The sequence below is a fragment of the Amblyraja radiata genome, chromosome 3, assembly GCF_010909765.2.
Source record: "Amblyraja radiata isolate CabotCenter1 chromosome 3, sAmbRad1.1.pri, whole genome shotgun sequence".
NCBI classification, from domain to species: domain Eukaryota; kingdom Metazoa; phylum Chordata; class Chondrichthyes; order Rajiformes; family Rajidae; genus Amblyraja; species Amblyraja radiata.
The window spans coordinates 76,702,877-76,724,548 of NC_045958.1; the positions used below are offsets into that span (position 1 = coordinate 76,702,877).

The window sequence follows — 21,672 nt, forward strand, 5'->3', positions numbered from 1 at the left end:
CAAATATGATGAAGTTAGTTATTACAATAATCAAGTGTTGTTTAAAATTGAACATCTCTATTGATGTTTGGTTATATTTAAATATGCAGCTTGATTCTTTAAATGAAATATGTACAGTATGTTTCCCAGAAGAATTAATTCAATTTATTAATTATGGTAGAATGGAACATTTAGATTAAGGGGTAATGTAGGACAGTGTTTATGTTACTAAACTAGTAATGCAAAGACCCAGACTAATTATCAGGAGTTGGCAGTTTAAATTGCAGCACTTTAACAGAATAACTTATGTTGATAATGACATCAATTTGTGATTTAAAAAAACTAGTAATAATAAAGAAGACATTGAAACTACTGTATATTTCCCTAAAAACCTATCCACCCTCTATGTAAATATGGTGTCTTTACACACTATGGGCCAATGTGACCTGAGACACAGTAATGTCTTCAAATCTTAATTGAACTGTGAAATGCCCCCAAAACACCACACATTTGAAGGGCAATTCCAAAAACAGCAATAAATACCACCCTGTTGATAATATTAAAAAATTGATCAAATAAATAACACTGTATCGATTCAACTTTGCAGTCTATTTTTATAAATTTTCTATAAACTTTTGCAAACAAGTTAAAGAAAATACACTTTAGAAAAAAGTCTCCAACATTCCACAGCATCACTTGAAACATTTTAATACTTTTATCAAAAATATACACCAATAGTCAACACATAACATTTAAAAATAAAGCAAGATTTGATTTGATTTATATGCTTGTTTATGGCCAAGTATACGTGGTCCTTTAAATAACAAAATAAGTGCTGTCAAAGGATGTCACACAATGAAGGAGTGACACGCAACTCTTTAGAAATTGGTGGTTAGAACAATTATGAATGCACCTTTTACTCAAAAATATATAAGCATTTAATAAAAAGCAATTGACATAAGGAATCATTTTCTATTTGGGTTAGGCTGAATATTTATTGACTTTAGATTTGTAAACCATAAAAAAAACTCAGAAATAAACCAGGAAGCTTTGGAAGCTAAAAGATTTGTGCGTTTATCGATCTCAGGCTGAGAGGGATGGGGTGAAATTAAAATACAAAGCAGAATTCTCCAGTTTTGATCACAGAATTCTAATGGGAAGGTACGTCTTTGGCAGGTGACAGTAAGAATCAGACCAGGTGGACCACATGTGTTTCCTCTGACATCTCAAAGATGTTTGAGTTGATAGGTTAATTGGACACTGCAGATTGCCACCCAGAGTGTGGGTGAAATCTATGGGGGAGTTGATGAGAATATGAGGATAAAAATATATATTTGTGTAGGATTAATGTAAATGAGTGATTGATACTTGACATGGACACTGGGTATAAGGGCCTGTATCCATGCTGTAACTCTCTACAACTCTACGGTTGTGCTTGTACCCTCAGTTAAATAGCCTACTAACACATGCAACATGAAGCAGCCACCTGCAGGAATGGGACTTCACTGCACCTTGCAGGATAATAGGACACAAGATAAATGGGAGGGAAGAATGCACAAATATTATATGCTTGGGCTTTGAGAACAAAGAGATGGTAAAATAACATCATCAGTGCAGTAGTGGCTGGCTCTGTTTAATAAAGTGCATGTTTACTAATGAGGCTTTTAAGCATATTAGCAGAATATCACCTCAGTTGGCACAATTCACAAAGCACGAAGTAGAAATTTATTTTGCAAAGGAAGATTAAATTAAGCTTCTCAAGTATTGCTTCGAGTAGATTATGTCTGACAGCCATATAATTAATCTAAAAAATGAGAGTACTTAGTTCAGTTTGCACTAAGCACTTTATAGAGATTATTATGACAAAACCCAGCATAACTGTGAAGGGTCTCGACCTGAAAACGTTGCCCATTTCCTTTGCTCCATAGATGCTGCCTCACCCACTGAGTTTCCCCAGCATTTTTGTCTACCAGCAAAACTAAAGTCAGGTTTGCATATTTGGAAGACTCTTCTCTCTAGATTTATCTTTGCAGACTTAAAAAGTACAAACCAGTGTGTGACATGAAATACTGTTATTTCCTTTAACTCTGATGGCAATCACAAGTATGACTCAAGAGGACACCTTTTAAAAAGTTATTGTTCACCTTTTTGGCAATTTGCCATGCATGGCTATTTTCAATACATTTCCAATGAAAACCATCATTTGCATGTTAGCGGTTGCAAATATAGTTACTACATGCTGCAAAATAATCTACTGTGATAATTTTAAAGATAATTGTGAAATAATCTATAATTTTTGTTAACAGAAAAATTGAGCATTTAACATTGCATCTGTGCTTTTAGATTCTGATGGCTTTTTTAAAAAGAAAGATACAGACTTAATGACTATGCCCACTGACACCAAATTTGAATGACACCGTTAACCGGAGAAAAATGTGCACACACAAGAACGAAACCCCAGAAAGTGATGCACGCTGGAAATATAGGAAAAAACAAAATGCTGGAAACATTTTACAGGTCAGACAGAATTTGTGGAGAGAAACAGAGCATTTAACACTTCAAGTCAAAGATCCCTTGTCACAACCAAGAACCACACAGTCAAAAGCAGCATCTGGTAGGTCTTTATGTTTGAGACAAGACCCTTAACAACAATAGTTAATGTCTCTTTAAAAGACGACACAATACACCTGGGATTTTTGGAAGCAGTCATTTTTTAAAATCAGTTTCTCACATTGTGGAACAGGCAACAGTCTCCTGAAAGGGATCATGGCGACAAGTGAGGAGAAGGTTAGTAAAATTTATGCCCAACTTCTGTGACTCCAAAAAGCAAAACATAAAACTGCAGATGCTGGAAATTTGAGATGTAAACAGAAAATGCTGGAAACACTCCACAAGTCAGATAGTACAGGAGAAAGAAACAGAGTTAACATTTAAAGTTGATTACCTTTCTGGCATTGCCAGCACTTTGTTCTTATTGCCTGATTTCTTGATCACCGAATTAGTTTCCTCCTAGAACAATTAATATTTTCTAGCTCATACTTAAAGGAAAACAGAAAATATAAATTGTCCCAATAATTTATAATTAAAGTTATCTAAATTATAATGGCAAACAATAAATTTACTCATTATAATTTGATGATTTGTTTTATTAATTTGTTAGAAGATGAAGCTTGCATGAAATCAAATAAAATCCCGTTGATGGAGTAAAATGGATTATTTTTCTCCCCAAAAAAATCAATTTCCAAATTGTTGTGGGCATTAAACCTCTCATTGAGCTGATAAAGAAGGTGGAATTCTTTTTCCAAACAACAAATTAATGTCAGGTCAATTGTCAATATTACATCAGATATGGATAGTTTTTATTCTGAGCCCAGCACATTCATGGAAAGACTGGGTAGATTAAATTGGTTTTACAGTTTAGCCCTGATGTCAGTGCTAGGGAAAACAGGGTCCATGGTGTCGGTGTTCTCACCAGCCAGTGAATGACCACAACAATACAGTTTTGTCGAAGATGACACTTTACAATGAAAGTTGACGACAAAAAGGGTCTTTAGGCATATTTTGGAAATATACTTTTGGCTCGGTTCTTATACCAAAGTTTTCACTGGCTGTCTTCTAGTTTAGTTTAGTTTAGAGATACAGCGCGGAAACAGGCCCTTCGGCCCATTGAGTCCGCACCAACCGGCGATCCCCGCACATTAACACTGTCCTACACTAGAGACATTTTATACATTTATACAAAGCCAATTAACCTACAAACCTGTACGTCTTTGGAGCGTCTTAACATCATAAGATCATCTCCCGCCTCTCAATCATTAGGAAAACCAGTTTCCAGGACCAGAGTACATTTGGATAACTTTTCTTGCTGAGCCAATGGCTTCAATAATCCCATTCATTAGACAAAGTCAGAGTTAGGGTGAATTTAGGTTGGAATTGGAGTGCACCCCAAAACCTAGCTTAACAAATACCCAACAAGATGAAACTCCAGACACAGCACAAGAATTTCTTCTACAAAAACCTCTGGGCAGCACATACAAGATCAACAGTCAAACGTTAACAGTACATAAATAAAGATAGTTTCTCACTCATTCAGGGGCACTGCCATACTCTCAAGAAATACATTTGAGATTAAATATTTTCCCCACTGGAGACCACAGAGAGAGGTCTACACAGAAATCCATTTATAGAGCTAATATCTAAAGCATGCCAACCCAGTCGATCAATGTGTGCAAACCTTTCTGCTGAATTATCAATCAGCCACCAAATTTATTCCTGTGCAATCAGTCATCAGGTCTAATGTCCTGTCATTGTTAGGATCTCCCATATTTGGAGCTCAGATGAATAGAAATCAGGAAGAATCCCAAACAAATTATACAGCACAAAACTACCTGGAATACCTCGAGATAGATTAACCTGTCTTATTCATAGGAAGCTTTGGCGTGAGAGAAGCAAAACTATTCCCAGTCTTCCAAGGGACACTCTTTGGCAAGGCCGCATTTGTTTTCCCAATAGGTTTGAGTCTGTGTCTACACCCTGCTTTTTCTGGCCAGCAATACATGGCCACGATAAGCATGAAATAGGTAAACATAATAAAAAAATCTGGCAACTTTACTCAAGTGCATTCTCCTGCAAACGCATCTTGCAGGAATCTTAGAAGACAGTCAGATTTTCAAAACCTCCTGTGTAGAAACGCCCAAGTTTGAGGTTGCAGGACAAGCTCTCTATGTTTCTTCCTCATCCTCGCTAAGAACGGCAATTAGCTCCTTGTGTTCTTCTCTATCTTTCACGTATTCTACCCGTATCTTCTCCAGCTCCCTCAGCTCAGCTTTGAGTTTCTCCAGATGCACAGTTCGTCGGTTCTGAAGCAGCCTCATGGGGAATGGGTTCATTTCAACAAACGCAATGTTCATGAGTTTCCTGTGGGATGTCAAAAAGAGAATGAATGTTTGAAACAGATGAGAGAGAACATATAGCACCTCTCATGACCTCAAGATATTCCAAAGTGTTATGTAGTCAATAGAGTGCTTTTTAAGTTGTAGTCAATGAACTCAATAGCCAGTCTGTGGACAGAAAACTCGCACAAGTAGCACATAGTGGTGATTGTCAGTTTTTATAGCACTACTTGAAAAATAAATATTGATCCAAGACACAAAGGAGAAGTTCTTCTTTTAAACAATGCTGTGGAATCTTAAAAGGTTCCTGAGGGGAAAAGACGGTCTCAGTTTAATCACGTATTCACAAGGCAGTGCAGCACTCATTCAGCACTGTACTAAAGCAACAGTGTAGATTGTGTGGGTCCACTTTGCTGGACTTGAACCCATAATGTTGTTAATTGGAGGTGGGTTTTCAACTCACTGAGACGTGATCGCTGCGCAAAATGGATTTGTTACATAGTATGTATGGAAGGATGAGGAATTTATGAATGCCCTCACCATCTTTTTGGGCGTGACGATAATTTTCAGACATTGTGCCCTTTCACTCTTAGATTAGAATTAGAAAACTGAGCAGTGAAGTGCCTTCTTCTTCTTCTTGCGTACACAGCCTAAAGTTGTACGACAACTTGTTCTATTTGATCTTATTTGATTGTGCACGCCGGGTTGATTGCATTCGTCGAAACAGGGCAGACCACGTGAAGGTTGCAATCTCCCACCCCAATGAAGTGCCAATCATCACAGACCCCAGGGGGAAATACAACATTAGAGCAGGTGGCACAAAGTGCTGAAGTATCTCAGCAGGTCATGCTTTCTGTTCCAGACCTCCTCCATTGCCATCTTATCTTATCTAATCACCTTTCAAGAATAGCTATCATACTAATGGTATGTTCAATACTCTCTTGATCAGGTGTGCAAAAGGTAAGTTTTTAAAGTTCAAGGACAATGGGGGAAACAGCAGATCCCTCTCCCCACCCCCCATTGATGTGCTCCAGCAGTTTGCTTTATGAAAATTGGTTGTTTTTTGGTCAGCACAAATGATACTCAGTTTTTATTCTGGATTAACTTCAAATCTAAGAATTTAAATTCTAAAATGCCATAGAATTATTTGATCTTGCTCTAGTGTCCTGGATGACTGGTCAGGAACCTTATTACCAGACTACCTTGCATGCGAGCCTAAAGACCAGAACGCAGCGATAACCACATAACCATATAATTATTAAAGCTTTATTTCAGACACAGGTCCATATAACACATCAAACAGTACAAAGAATTACAAAGATACATTAAAAAATTGCATATTAGCCTAAAATATATATAAGCTATTGCACCAATGGCGTCTTAGCCTAGAAGTGAATCTATAGCAGCTTTTCAGAGGGCTGACTAGAGCTTCAATTATGTGGTTCTCTGATTTGTCCAGGCGACACATAAAACTAAACATCAGCTGTCTTAAGAGTGCCTCACAGGTTGGCACTCTAGTGGACACAAACAATTGACTGGCACTATGCCACCTAGGGACACGAAGTAGCAACCTCATTGCATCATTGTATGCAACCTTAAGCCTCTGCATACTCTTTTTCTTATAATTAGACCACAATTGAGCAGTATATAACGGTGTGATGTAGGTTCTGAACAGGGAACACTTCACAGAATCAGAGCACATATAAAACTTCCTTATAAGCATGTTGGCTTGAAGATAAATTTTACAGCGCTGTCGGTAGAGGTCTTTGTCATCCTTCCAGTCATCAGATATGACATGACTTAAGTATTTAATTTCCTCACACACAGCAAGAGGACTGTCTGACAAATAAAAGGTCGGAAAAGTTGATTCCCTGTCCTCAGCGCTTCTAATTACCATTATGCGGCTTTTCTTAGCGTTATACTTAATGTCATAATCAAGGCCATACTGAGAGCACACCTTCAGCATCTGCTGCAGCCCAGCACTACTATGGACAGAGCAGGACCAGGTCATCTGCATACATCAGATGATTAACAATAGTGTTGCCCACAAGACAGCCAGTTTTTAGCCTATTTAACTGATTTGACAATTCGTCCATATAAACATTAAATAAAATAGGAGACAAAATTCCTCCTTGCCACACTCCGTTACTAACACAGAATGGAGCAGATACAACATTGTCCCATTTAACGTAAAACGTTTGATGGGCATACCAGAACACTAAGATTCTCACTAAGAATTTAGGGGCACCTCTATTTAGCAATTTTACAAACAAGTGTTCATGGTTAATTCTATCAAATGCCTTGGACGCATCAATAAAACATAGGAATACAGATGAATTCAGGCTTGTGTACCTGAACACAATCTCTTTAAGAGCATAGATACACAGGTCAGTTCCATGTTTTCTTTTGAACCCAAACTGATTGTCAGTAGTAAGGACATACATTTCTAGCTTTGTCAGCAGTATTCTCTCCAGTACTTTAGATAAGATACTGGCTAGTGCAATAGGTCGGTAATTATCAATACTGTTGAGCCTACCAGCCTTATCTTTAATCACAGGCACTAGCATTACAGACATAATATCATTTGGCAAGACACCATGAACCAGACAGCCATTAAAGCACATGGAAAGCAAAGGGCAGAGCTTATAGCTGGCATATTTTAGATGTTCTGCAGTAATGCAGTCCATACCACAGGCTTTGTTGTTATCCAACATGTTACAACATAACATAACAATTACAGCACGGAAACAGGCCATCTCGACCCTTCTAGTCCGTGCCGAACACGTATTCTCCCCTAGTCCCATATACCTGTGCTCAGACCATAACCCTCCATTCCTTTCCCGTCCATATGACTATCCAATTTATTTTTAAATGATAAAAACGAACCTGCCTCCACCACCTTCACTGGAAGCTCATTCCACACAGCCACCACTCTCTGAGTAAAGATGTTCCCCCTCATGTTACCCCTAAACTTCTGTCCCTTAATTCTCAAGTCATGTCCCCTTGTTTGAATCTTCCCTACTCTCAGTGGGAAAAGCTTATCCACGTCAACTCTGTCTATCCCTCTCATCATTTTAAAGACCTCTATCAAGTCCCCCCTTAACCTTCTACGCTCCAAAGAATAAAGCCCTAACTTGTTCAACCTTTCTCTGTAACTTAGTTGCTGAAACCCAGGCAACATTCTAGTAAATCTCCTCTGTACTCTCTCTATTTTGTTGACATCCTTCCTATAATTAGGCGACCAAAATTGTACACCATACTCCAGAATTGGCCTCACCAATGCCTTGTACAATTTTAACATTACATCCCAACTTCTATACTCAATGCTCTGATTTATAAAGGCCAGCACACCAAAAGCTTTCTTTACCACCCTATCTACATGAGATTCCACTTTCAGTGAACTGTGCACAGTTATTCCCAGATCCCTCTGTTCACCTGCATTCTTCAATTCCCTCCCAAATAAAGACACTGAAGCCCGCTCCATCTTTCAGTAAATTCATGGTTGGCCTGATCTTGGCTTCCAACCATTAATCTCAGTGCATCTGATCTAAAATCTACTACATTTCAGCCTCGAGTATACGTAATGTATCAGATGTATGTGATGCCTCAGCCTTGAATACACATGTCGCATAGAATAGTACAGCACAAAAACAAGACCTTTGGTCTAAAATGCCTGTGCCCCACAAGATATACTTAATGACTCAGCCTCGCATGTACATAGAAACATAGAAAATGGGTGCAGGAGTAGGCCATCAGCCCTTCGAGCCAGCATCGCCATTCAATATGATCATGGCTGATCATCCAAAATCAGTACCCCATTCAGGCTTTATCCCCATATCCCTTGATTCCGTTAGCCCTAAGAGATAAATCTAACTATCTCTTGAAAACATCCTGTAAATTGGCCTCCACTGCCTTCTGTGGCAGATAATTCCACAGATTCACAATTCTCTGGGTGAAAAAGGTTTTCCTCATCTCAGTCCTAAATGGCCGACCCCTTATTCTTAAACTGTGACACCTGGTTCTGGACTCCCCCAACATCGGGAACATTTTTCCTGCATCTACCCTGTTCAATCCTCTAAGAATTGTATGTTTCTATAAGATCCCCTCTCATCCTTCAAAACACCAGCAAACAAGCCCAGTAGACCCATTCTTTCATCATATGTCAGTCCCTTCATCCCGGGAATTAACCTGGTGACCTACGGTGCACTCCCTCAATAGCAATAATGTCCTTCCTCAAATTAGGAGACCAAAATTGCACACAATACTCCAGCTGCACTCACCAAGACCCTGTACAATTGCAGTAGGACCTCCTTGTTCCTAAACACATATCCTCTCGCAATGAAGGCCAGCATGTCATTAGCTTTCTTCACTGCCTGCTGTACCTGCATGCTTACTTTCCATGACTGATGTACAAGCACACCCAGGTCTCGTTACACCTCTCTTTCTCCTAATCTGACACCATTCAGATAATAATCTGCCTTCCTGTTCTTGCCACCAAAGAGGATAAGATCACATTTATCCACATTATACTGCATCTGCCATGCTTCTGCCCATTCACCCAACCTATCCAAGCCACCCTGCAGCCTCATAGCATCCTCCTCGCAGTTCACACTGTCAACCTATTTTGTGTCATCCACAAACTTAGAGATGTTACATTTAATTCCCTCGCCTAAATCGTTAATATACTGAATATTGTAAACAACTGGGGTTCCAGCACCGAGCCTTGCGGCACCCCACTAGTCATTGCCTGCCATTCTGAAAAAGACCCGTTAATTCCTACTCTTTGCTTCCTGTCTGCCAACCAGCTCGCTTTCCATGTCAATACCCTACCCCCAATACCATGCGCTCTAATTTTGCACACTAATTTCTTGTGTGGGACCTTGTCAAAGGCTGTTTGAAAGTCCAGATACACCACATCCACTGGCTCTCCCTTATCCATTCTACTTGTTACATCCTCAAAAGATAAGTCAAGCATGATTTCCGCTTCATAAATCCATGCTGACTTTGACCGATCCCGTCACTGCTTTCCAAATACGCTGCTATAACATCTTTAATAATAGATTCCAGCAACTTCCCCACTACCGAAGTAAGGCTAACGTCTATAATTCCCCATTTTCTCTCCCTCCCTTCTTAAAAAGTGGAGATACATTGGCTACCCTCCAGTCCACAGGAACTGATCCAGTGTCGAGAGAACATTGGAAAATGATCACCAATGCATCCACGATTTCTAGGGCCACCTCCTTGAGTACTCTGGGATACAGACCATCAGACCCTGGAGATTTATCTGTCTTCAGTCCCAACAGTTTACCAAACACCATTTTCTGACTAATGTGAATTCCTTCGGTTCCTCCCTCCCATTAGATCCTCAGATCCCTTGGATTTCCGGGAGATTGGTTCAGTCTTCACTGAGGAAGACACAAACAAAATACTTGTTTAACTGTTTAAATACTCGTTTAACTGTTCTGCCATTTCCTTGTTTCCCCATTATAAATTCACCTGTCCCTGACTGTAAGTGACCTACATTCGTCTTTAACAATCTTTTCCTTTTTACATACCTAAAGAAACTTTTACAGTCAGTTTTTATATTATCTGCAAGCTTTCTTTCTTGTTCTTTTTTCCCCCCTTTAATTAACTCCTTTGTCCTCCTCCCTTGAGTTTTAAATGTCTCCCAGTCCTCTGGTTTGCTGCTTCTTCTGGCCAATTTATGTGCCTCTTCCTTGGATTTAACACTATCCTTGACTTCCCTCGTCAGCCACGGTTGAGCCGTCTTCCCAGCTTTATTTTTTCGCCAGACAGGGATGAACAATTTCTGGAGTTCATCCACGCAGTCTTTAAATCTTTGCCATTGCATCTCCACTGTCAACCCTTTAAGTATAATTTACCAGACTATCCTAGTCAATTCCCATCTCATACCTTCAAAGTCTTTATTCAAGTTCAGGACCCTGGTCTCTGAATTAACTGTGTCACTCTCCATCCTAATGCAGAATTCCACCATAATATGGTCACTATTGCCCAAGGGGCCTTGCACAACAAGATCACTAACTAATCCTTCCTCATTACATAATACCCAATCTAGGATGGCCTGCCCTCTAGTCGGTTCCTCTACATATTGGTTTAAAAACCCATCTTGTATACATTGCAGGAAATCCTCCTCCTCAGCACTGTTACCAATTTGGTTGGCCCAATCTATATGTAGATTAAAGTCACCCATAATAACCTCTGTACTTTGTTACACACATCCCTAATTTTCTGCTTGTTGCAACCCCCAACCTCCCTACTACTGTTTGGTGGTCTGTATCCAACTCCAACAAGCGTTTTCTGCCCTTGGCTATTTCGCAGTTCTACCCGTACTGATTCTGCAGCATCCAAGCTAATGTCTCTCCTTGCTGTTGCATTAAACTCCTCTTTAACCAGCAATGCCACCCCACCTCCTCTTCCTTTCTGTCTAACCTTCCCAAATATCGAATACCCCTGCATGTTTAGCTTCCAGCCTTGGTCACCCTGGTGCCATGTGTTTGTAATTCCTCCTATATCATATCCCTTAACTACTAACTGCGCATTCAATTCATCCACCTTATTTCGAATGCTCCTCGCATTAAGGCACAAAGCTTTCAGGTTAGTTTTTCTTATCTCCCTTCTACCTTTTGCTTCTGTCCTCCTTTTATGGCCCTCTGTCTCCTTGCATTGGGTCCCCTTCCCTTGCCCTGTTAGTTTAAACTTGACCTTTCCTGCACTCTCAATCCCGTTAGCTGCACGGATACGCTGCCACGTTCTTGACTCCACCCCCACACTTTTTAGTTTAAATCCACCCGTGCAGCACTAGCAAACCTTCCTGCCAGAATGTCGGTCCACTTCCAATGACTCAGCCTTCATAGCCATCTGATGCAGAGCATTCAGAAGATTTGAGAAGAATTCCTCATCGTGGGACTACCCACATCCTGAGATTATGCTCTCTAATTGTAGATTCCCCAACCAGGGGAAACAAACTCACTGCACTAGTCTCTCAAGCTCTTTTGGTAGCTTGCAGGTTTATGCAACATAGCCTCTCATGCGCCTGCTCAATATTTCTTCATACCAGAAATCAATTGAGAGAATCTTCTCTGCACTGCCTCGGAGGGAATTGAAACCCACAACCAGGAAGTGAGAGTGGTATAGTGAGGAACACCATTCCAATTTCGTTTGGCTGATGATCGCAAATGAGGGCTGGTGAAGGAGGCGGAAAGCAATGACATCTAGCCTGTGGAACCAAGTCCTCCATCAAAACCAAACAACCAGATTAAACACATTAATAAGAATACTTTCCAATCGACACCAGCAATATCAGATTACGTGTACATCATCAGGCCAATAATGATGTTGTTATTATTAATAGGAACTCTTTTCTAAATTATCTACAATTTTTGTCAATTTCTTTTTAATGAGACTTGGTTCTTACTTTTCCTCAGAAATGTTCTTGGTCAGGCATTGCAGATGATCATAAATTGCCAGGCTGTCGTGAAGTTTGAGAATGTCTTCCTCGTTGCACCTGAAGATTGCCAGTGCATACCGAAATATAACCTGCAACAGAGATAGTGTGCGATGGCCTCAGTTAAAGCACTTGCAAGAGTCAGGAATATCCCAGCGGTATGAACATTGACTTCTCTAATATCAGGTAGTCCCTGCTTTCTCCTCCCCTTCTCAGCTCTCCCTCAGCCCACTGTCTCCGCCTCTTCCTTTCTTCTTCCGCCACCCCACCCTCCATTCAGTCTGAAGAAGGGTCTCGACCCGAAACGTTGCCTATTTCCTTCGCTCCATAGATGCTGCCTCACCCGCTGAGTTTCTCCAGCATTTTTGTCTACCTTCAATTTTCCTTCTTAAACAGGAATATCAGTGTTGCAACCTCACCTAGCCACTACCAAAACATTTATCATGTAGGGAGATCAGCGAATGTGTTTATACAAATATATCTATTTTCAAGTCTTAGCTTTGCTGCATAAAGATATTACATTTGAGTTGATCCTTGTAAAGTAAGGTCACTCTCAACTTCTCCCATCTCTGCACCACTGGTGCCTCAAAAGTTAATCTTATAGCCGAGGCAAAATAAGTCATTAAAATACCTTCAAAGAGTTCCAAAATAAATGTGCTTTGCTGTTTAAAATCAGTTTACCACACAGCATCAAATTTGTGTATATTCCTGCTTATTTTAGCATCGGTTTATAATTTGACTCCTAACAATTTTTTTAATATAAAACTTCCCCAAATAACATAAAAGTACCGGCCCAAACTTTGTTTCCAATCTAATTTAGAATCTCACTGGCTTGAAAATGACAGCCTCCAATTACTTTTAGAACAAAGAAGCTTGGCTAATCCCCGAAAATATGTTTCTTCAAAGGACCATTCCACTAACTGTATTCGATCACCTCTTCCAACTTCAAATACACCCTCACATATGCGTTGACTGTTTTCCAAATGGAGATTAAAATGATGTTCCCCCTTGGTTTCTTGCTCCGAGAGCTGCTGCTGCTCTCTGCTACTGTACATCCAAGTTTGTCATTCACTGCTGCACTAAAGAGGTCATGTCATGCAAGCTTCCTACTCAAGGAACTGAGTAGATCTACTTTCTACTGATCTACTTTCCCTTTTACACCACAGGAGCAGAGAGAGTTAGCACAGGAATTTGCCACCACATGGTCGTTCGAAGTCCAGCCATTCACAGACAGAATTACTCTTCAAAGAAACCTTACATGGCAGAAGTGGCTGGATGTAGCTCTGTGGCCATGTCACATACAAAGAACGAGCCTCCTGAAGGCTCTGATCTTCATCAGGCAGTCGAGGTCCCTCTGACCACCACCTTCTGGTTATTCAAGCAAATTCCTCACATACCTTATTGATATTCCTTCCCTGCACCTACTGGGTACTTCCCTTTACATCTAATTGATCTTGACCAAGTAATTTGATCTTTATCTTTACGAGTGTCTGTTCAGTATTTATTAGATTTATTTTTGGAAGATGGCAAGTGGGCACCGTGGTAGAGTCACAGGACCAGAAATCCACAAGTCGAGACTAATGATCTTAAGGTGAGAGTTGATTCTTATATAAAGCACATGGTAGACATTGCTGCCTTGCTTCTTCTTATCGATTCCACATCACAAGATTGGAAATAGTTCAGCCAGAGCTGAATCCACTTCCCGGCATCTGCATACAATGGCATCTTGCACTTCTTGTGCTTCTTGTGCATAGTGGTGGAAAGATTGGTGGAAACAGGGCTGCGGTGTGAACGCTATTTCCTTGACCCCTGCTGCCTTGCTAACTTCACTATACTCCTGCACTTATTTCCTAAAATCAAAAAAGGCCCTGATCTTCTGAGTACCTTTGTTCCCTCATAGAGGAATGCATCCCAGACCCGGAGGAGGATGTCACTCAGCAGGCTGTCCACAAAAACCACCAGGAACCAGTTGAATGTGACATAAGAGAGATCTACATTGTACTGATCGAAGTGAGACACCAGCCGAGGCATCTTCTCTGACAATAGATCCTTAAACACCCTCTGGTCAACCTGTAACAAAATAAAGAAAGAATTTAAATGGCACAAGTAACATTAACCTATGTTTTTAATTCACAATCTTCTACAAAATGAATGAATGGTCAGGCCTAAAACCAATGCTTTATCTTCTTTGGATTTATGTATAATGGTGGCCTACACTGTCCCCAAACTCAATCACAATGCTCAAGTCCTATCCAAGTCACCTCCCTTGCAGCCTATGAAGAAGATCGTAACAAATAGTGGGTTGTGACCGTTTTCTCCAGCGAAGTGTAGCTGAGATGTGACCAAAAGGATTTTCATGAAATGGCGACGGGAGCTTGATTGGTAGATATTGGACCACCAATTATTAAATGTGGAGCAGAAGACAATATCACAAAGGTGACAATGAAACAACTGGATTGTTGCAAAAAGAAACCCCCATCTGGCACCTTCATGTCTTTCACAGAAGAACATATACCATCTTTATAAAAATACCTCATGAGCAATTCCAATTCCACATTAATGCAGTTCCTAAGTTTTAGGAGCAGATTTAGGCCATTTGGCCCATCAAGTCTACTCTGCCATTCAATCAAGGTGAATCTATCAACCCCCATTCATCTGCCTACTCCCCATAATCCTGACACCCTTACTAACCGAGAATCTGTCGATCTCTGCCTTAAAAATATCTATTGACGACCTCTGCAGCCATCTGTGGCAATGAATTCCACAGACTCACCACCCTCTGACTAAGGAAATTCCTCTTCATCTTCTTTATAACAGTACATCTGTGTACCCCTTTGGCCTCGAGTCCTAGACTCTCCTACTGGTGGAAGCATCCTCTTCACATTCACTCTATCCAGGCCTTTCACTATTTGGTAAGTTTCAATGAGGTCCTCCCCTCATCCGTCCAACCCCAGCGAGTACAGGCCCAGTGCTGTCAAACAAGCATCATATGTTGATTTTACACCACCTCATGAAAGAGTCGGGAAACCACTCAGATTGAGGGGCAGTAAAGGATGGGCAATAAATACTGGCCACATAGTGCTACCCATATTCCTTGAAAGAATTAAGATAAAACAACTCTACTTCAATCCCAAAAGATGGCTTCTCAAAGCTCTTGCACTACCCTCCACAAAGAAGTTTTAAGCCTTGTGTTAATTGAGTGATGCAAGTGAGTCTCGCACCTGGGAACCCGTGAGAGTTTTGCTGTAGTAATCTTCTGGCATGATGCAGTCAGCAATGGCGACCAGGCACCAAAAGGCATCTTCTTCTTCCTGAAGCACCAACAACGCAATACCCGCCAGTCTGGAAAACGATTTATTTTGATATTCAATAATTAAAACAAATGTTTCCATCCTTTCTATCAGTAACACCTTCCCGACTCCCAAGCTTCATTCAAGTTACAGGCAGAGAAAAAATAATTTGCAAAAAAAATTTGCATTTCTGTGGTGTGTTTCATTACCTTGTAACATCCCAAAGTGCGAGTCCTTTGTTAGGTGGGAAAGTGCAACAGATATTTGTACACAGGCAGCTCCCTCAACCAGCAGATAAAGTGACATGATATTCCATTAATCACAATGTTGGTTGAAGACTAAATATTGCCCAGGAGTAACTTTGATATACTGTTCGATATTGCATGTTCATCAGAGAGAGCAGACAGTCTCACATTCATGTCATCACTAACATTCTTCTGTGTAGTACATCTCCTCAACCTTTCCTTCACCCCTTCTCTCCCAACTGAATAGCATTAATTAGTGTGATTTGCTTAGCTGGGACACCCCTGGTTATCTGGCCACCTTCCTTCCTCTATAACCTTGAGTTCAATCAAAACTCTGCTGTCTAAACTGCCACCATCTCATTCACCTGTTACCCTGTTCAATGGATTCCTTAAATTTCAAATTTCCAACCCTACGCTTACACCCTTTAATGGCCTCGCAATCCCCTAGCACATTGGACCCCCCAGCGATATATGCCCCCCTAATTCTTGCCTCTTGCGTGTCAATTACTTCTTTACCAGCGGGCCATGATGTCAACAGACTAGGCTCCAGTCCCTGAAATTTCCTCCCAAAGACTTTCTTCCTTTAAAACACAAAGTGCTGAGTTCCTCCAGCAGTGCATGTTTTGCAAGATTCCAGCATCTGCCATTTCCTATGTCTCCCTCTTTCTTTAAGTTCTTAAAATCTACATTTTTGACCACACCAATGAACCTTTCTTGTCGGCTTTCTTGTTCCAGGCATGAGCACTTGTTATTCTTTTTGATCCTACCTATTAAGCTTCACTCCTGAGTAACATAGGTTGGACTGGACTGTAAACTTGCTTTCGTACGGATGAACCTTTCCTTACTGCTCAATGCAGTTATTCAACAGGGAATGAAATCCTACCATTTGTGGCCAATGCATACATTAGCTGGAGTCAGTTCAACTGAGAGTTGAAAAGTTTAATATAGATTAACTGAGTAAGTTTGTAAGGGAATTTAACTCAGACAAATTCAAGGTGATGCACTTTGGAAAGTTACACCAGGCCAGGACATGGGCGTGTTGCTGAACAGAGAGACCAAGGGGTGCTAGTATATAGTTTCCTGAAAGTGGAAACATAGGTAGACAGGGTAGTGATGATGTACAGCATGGTTGCCTTCATTGGCTGAGACACCAAGGGTAATAGTTGGAATATCATGCACCAGTTGTACAAGGCATTAAATAGGCTGCACTAAGAGTATCGTGTGGAGTTCTGTTGCCATGTATTAGGCATGAAGGGATTAAGCTAGAGAGGGCACAGAAAAGATTCACAAGGAGCTTGCCTCGATTGGGGGGCTTGAGTTATCACAAGGTTGGAGAGTGGGTCTGTTTTCCCAGGAGTGAAGAAGCCTGAGAGGTGACATAATAGAGGTGTATAAAATTATGAGGCATAGAAGAGTAGATAGCCAGTCACTTTCCCATTGTAGAGGTGACAAAGAGGGCATAGGTTTAAAGTGAAGGTTTAAAGAATATCCTAGGGGTAAATTATTCACAAAAGAGTAGTGGATTTCTCGAATGAGCTGCAAGAGGAGGTGACAGAGGCAGGAACAATAACAGTATTATGAGACATCCTGACAAGTAATTGAATTAGCAAGGCATAGAGCGATATTAAATTAATGCAGGCAAATGGGATTGAGATAGACATGATGGTTGGCATTAATGTGGTGGGCCCTAGGACCTGTTCTATGATGTACATCTTAGTGACAATTTAGCTACTATATATCTTACAGCAGTAATTATAGCTTAAAAATGTATGAAACAGATTTTGGGAAGTTCTGTAAGTGATGTGAAAGGCGCTATTAAAAATAAATCGTCCATCATCCCATTTTACACGATATACATTCTCAGTCAACAAACTGTTCTCAACTCCAAAGCCTTCCATACAAGTAGAACAAACTCAGGATTGGTTTAAAGCAACTTGGGATTATCACAATGCGGAGCTCAGCTAGTGTTGGAAATAATACATATGATTGAACATGGAATCAATGCAGGCAAGTGAGATTAGTATGGATAGGGATGATGGTAGGCAGGAATGCCGAGGGTCGAACACTGAAATCTGAAGCAGGAATTGCTCCAGGCCCACGTCCTGTTCTAAGCCAACGCAAGAGGTAGGCAGCCAAAGTATAGAGACGTGAAAATAGTGGGTGTTGAAAAAGGGAGATTCCCATCAATTATATTTAAATGGAGAGGACCCAAGTGGCGCAAAAGCAATTCACAGCCAATCACTATCAGCCCAGAGTTGCACATAGGACAGACTAAGGTTGGCAGATTTCCTTTCATCAGTGGCGGCATGGGTGGTCTGTCTACAAGAGCAGCACAGTGGTGCAGCTGGTAGAGCTGCTACATCACAGCACCAGAGACCCAGGTTCAATCCTGCCCTCGGGTGCTGTCTGTGTGGAGATAGGACATTCTCCCTGTGACTGCATGGGTCTCCTTCAGGTGCTCCAGTTTCATCCCACATCCCAAAGAAATGCTGGGTTTGCAGGCTTATTGCCCCCTAAATTGCTCCTAGTGTATAGTGTAGCGGCCTGGGTGGCATGCTGGGCAGTGCTGCTCCCCACCATGTTGACATTTGGTGTAATCGTGGCATCGGGTAGGTTGCTGTTGATGATCCAGGAGGGCATGCTGGCTGAGGTGGACAAGCTGAGCAGCCACACATACGGAGCCTGCAGCCGGTCCCAAAGCGGCTCCAGCTCCAGCCGTGGGCAGCTCTGGAAGGGGGGGGGCGATAGGGTTAGGCATTTTCCTCTCAGTGGAAATGTCGTGACCCCCACTCTACACATTGGCAGTCAGTGGGCTTCAGTAAACTGGGGAACGCACTTCATTAATTAGGCGGGTTCCGGAGCCGGTGAAACATGGGATCTATGCGGCAGTCCCGTACTCAATGTTCCCATATACAGCTATATCTTATTGAGCACAAGAGGGTGCTGTTACTTTTTCTAATCAGCTTAATTAATTATTGTGCAACCTTTTGCACTGATGAGTTATGAATTCCTTATCAATTATGTTTTATCTAAATCTGTGCTAAATTTCAAGTAGATACCAGACATGGGTCACAAAAGTTAAAATCTAGAGCCCTTTTGGCACCTCGGCCCACGGCCTAAACGTTTCAATCAATCAATGAATGTGTGTGCATGTGGCACAGTGGTGGATACCTGTTCAGTCCCTGACAGTACCCAATATCTGGGTTTTGCCATGAGTATGCCAGTAGCATCCGGCGCAACATCTGAACCATCTTGGAAGAGGGCGAGCTGAAGTGTGTGTTATTGGTCAGTGTCCGTGGGAGGTCCAGCTCGATCTGCTTGGAGGCTGCTTGCTGCTTGTTCTTGCAAAGCTTCAGCAGCTCCTGGTAACGGTTGCTGCCGTATCGTTCCCTGATGTGTCGAACCCGTCTATTGATGCACCATTTCCAAACGTGCCTTCGATGCTCCTTGGGGATGCCATTTCTGATCAGGTTCTTTAACTCTGGTGATGGCATGAGTTCTCCAAAGCTCTTACCGGACAGTTGGTTTTCCCACCTCACCTGGATGTTTTTCTCCTGACCTTCCTGGCCGAGAATCAGGTCGTTGGATTTTCGTTCAAGAGCTTGGATTTTGGCTAGGATGTTTTGGTCCTGCACCGGGGAAGATACCAACTTGAAGCCATATTCATCATGCTCACTTGGGATTGAGGATGGGAGAAAGTAGGTGACAGAAACAGTTTATTAGTGAACATATTAGATTTAGCTTTATTATTGTCACATGTACCGAGGTACAGTGAAAAGCTTTGTTTTGCATGCTGTCCACACAGATCAGATATACCAAACATAGATACAATCAGTTCAAATTCAAGTACAATAGATTGAGTAAAGGGAGGCTACAGAATGCAGAATATAGTTCTCAGATTGTAGTGCACCAGTTCCTTAGGTAGCTGCAAATGACCAACTAGGGAGTTCAATAGCATCAAATTGTGTATCTAATGATTTTAACTTGACAAAAAGTCCTTCACAGGAACCTTATCAACTAAAATTAAGGAGATGTTAGAGAGAAGCTTGGTCAGAGTGGTAGAATTTACAACAGGATCTCGATTAATTGGAAAAGTGGGCAAAGGAATGGCAGATGGAATTTAAATCAGACAAATGCAGAGTGAACTATTTAGGGAAGTTACAAAAGGGCAGGACATAAACAGTAATTGACAAGGCGCTGGGGAGTGTTGTTGAACAGAGAGACCAAGGAGTACAATTGCAAAGTTTCTTGAAAGTGGCAACAGTTAAGGGCCTGTCCCACTGAACGAGGTAATTCAAGAGTTCTTCCGAGGTTTCCCCTGATTCGAACTCGGAGAATGTCCGTAGCGGGTCCGTATGAGTTTGTGGATGTCTCGGAGCGGCTCTTAATGCTAACGGTAGGTACTCGGGAAATCCGGTAAACTCGTGATGTTTCTTAACACTGCAAAAAATGTCCACGAGTAAAAAAATACTCGTGATGAAAAAACTGGTTACTTTTTACTCGTACGAGCCGCTTCGAGACATCCACGAACTCCTATGGACCCGCTACGGACATTCTCCAAGTTTGAATCAGGGGAAAACTCGGGAGAACTCTTGAATTACCTCGTACAGTGGGACAAGCCCTTTAGACAGGGAGGAGAGGAATGCTTATAACAGGCTTGCGTTCATTGGTCAGAGCACTGAACACAAGAGTCATGTTATAGCTGTAGCAGACATTGATGTGACCACACTTGGAATATTATGTGCAGTTCTGGTTACCATCTTATTGGAACGATGTGATTAAGCTATAGTGGGTGCAGAAAAAAATTCACATGCTTGTGGCTGGGACTAGGTTATAAGGAGAGGCTGGAAAGGCAGGGTTCTTTGCCCTGGAACAAGGGAAACTGTAGTGTGACCATACAGAGGTTGAAGACCCTTCGTTAGATCTGTAAAGAAGACCAGCTCATTAAGCTTCAAAGACATGAGATGAGAGGGACAAGTTCAAAGGAGATGTGTGGGGAAGGATTTTTGTTTTACATAGAGGGTGGTGGATATCTGGAATGTGATGCCCGGAGTGGTGGTGGAAGCAGATACGACGGTATGGGAGGCTGTTAGCTAGGCAAATTAATATGGATCATGTACAGACAGATGACATTAGTTAATCTTGACATATGTTTAGCACAGAGATTGTGGGTGGAAGGGCCTGTTCCTGTGATGTACTTTTATATGTTCTACTTACAATTATTGGCTGGAAGACAGGTGTAGTGGACAGAGGTTTGGGATCTCTGTTGAACTATTGACTAATGAATCTTTTACATTCATTAGAGGTTGAGGCAGCTTTGGGAGGAAGACTTATTATTCGGAACACAGAACGGGAATGGGAGCATAATATTTAAAGACAATGGTGGCTTAATGGTGAGTGCCCTCCCAGAGACAGGATTAAGTCAAGTCTTTATCCAGAAACCAGTTCACAAAAACTTAAGACTTATAGTGCAAGAAAGTGACTCTGTGCCATTGTCTTTAGGATGAGGTGTTCCACCTGTTCTTCACTCAAATGTAAGAGAGCATGGAAGAGTAGGATAGATCTCCCCTAATGCCCCAGCCAATTGGTAACCCTTAATCGACATTATTAAAGCAAATTATCTCTGCATAATTGCATTTCTGCTTGGGAGATTTGCAGAACACAAACTTTCTGTGTGTTTTCTATATTACAACAGTGATCTACAATTCAAAAGAACCTCACTGGCTGGAAAGCCCTTCAACACCTTCATGGATTACAAATAGTCTAATTTTCCCTCCAAACACCTATGGTAAGATTATCTG

General features: G+C 41.3%; 1 protein-coding gene across 1 annotated transcript in view; it reads right to left on the reverse strand.

Annotated features, from left to right (window-relative positions):
- Positions 1-579: 579 nt before the first annotated feature.
- The window catches only part of tbc1d2 (TBC1 domain family member 2), a 64,750-nt gene continuing 43,657 nt past the window's right edge, over positions 580-21,672 (reverse strand). Inside the window, exons 10-14 of the mRNA XM_033018139.1 lie at positions 19,043-19,546; positions 15,558-15,678; positions 14,221-14,406; positions 12,307-12,428; positions 580-4,896 (exon numbers count right to left, since the gene is read on the reverse strand). Coding sequence (XP_032874030.1) covers positions 4,701-4,896; positions 12,307-12,428; positions 14,221-14,406; positions 15,558-15,678; positions 19,043-19,546 — 1,129 coding nt within the window. The 3' untranslated portion in view covers positions 580-4,700. The remainder of the gene's footprint in view (positions 4,897-12,306; positions 12,429-14,220; positions 14,407-15,557; positions 15,679-19,042; positions 19,547-21,672) is intronic.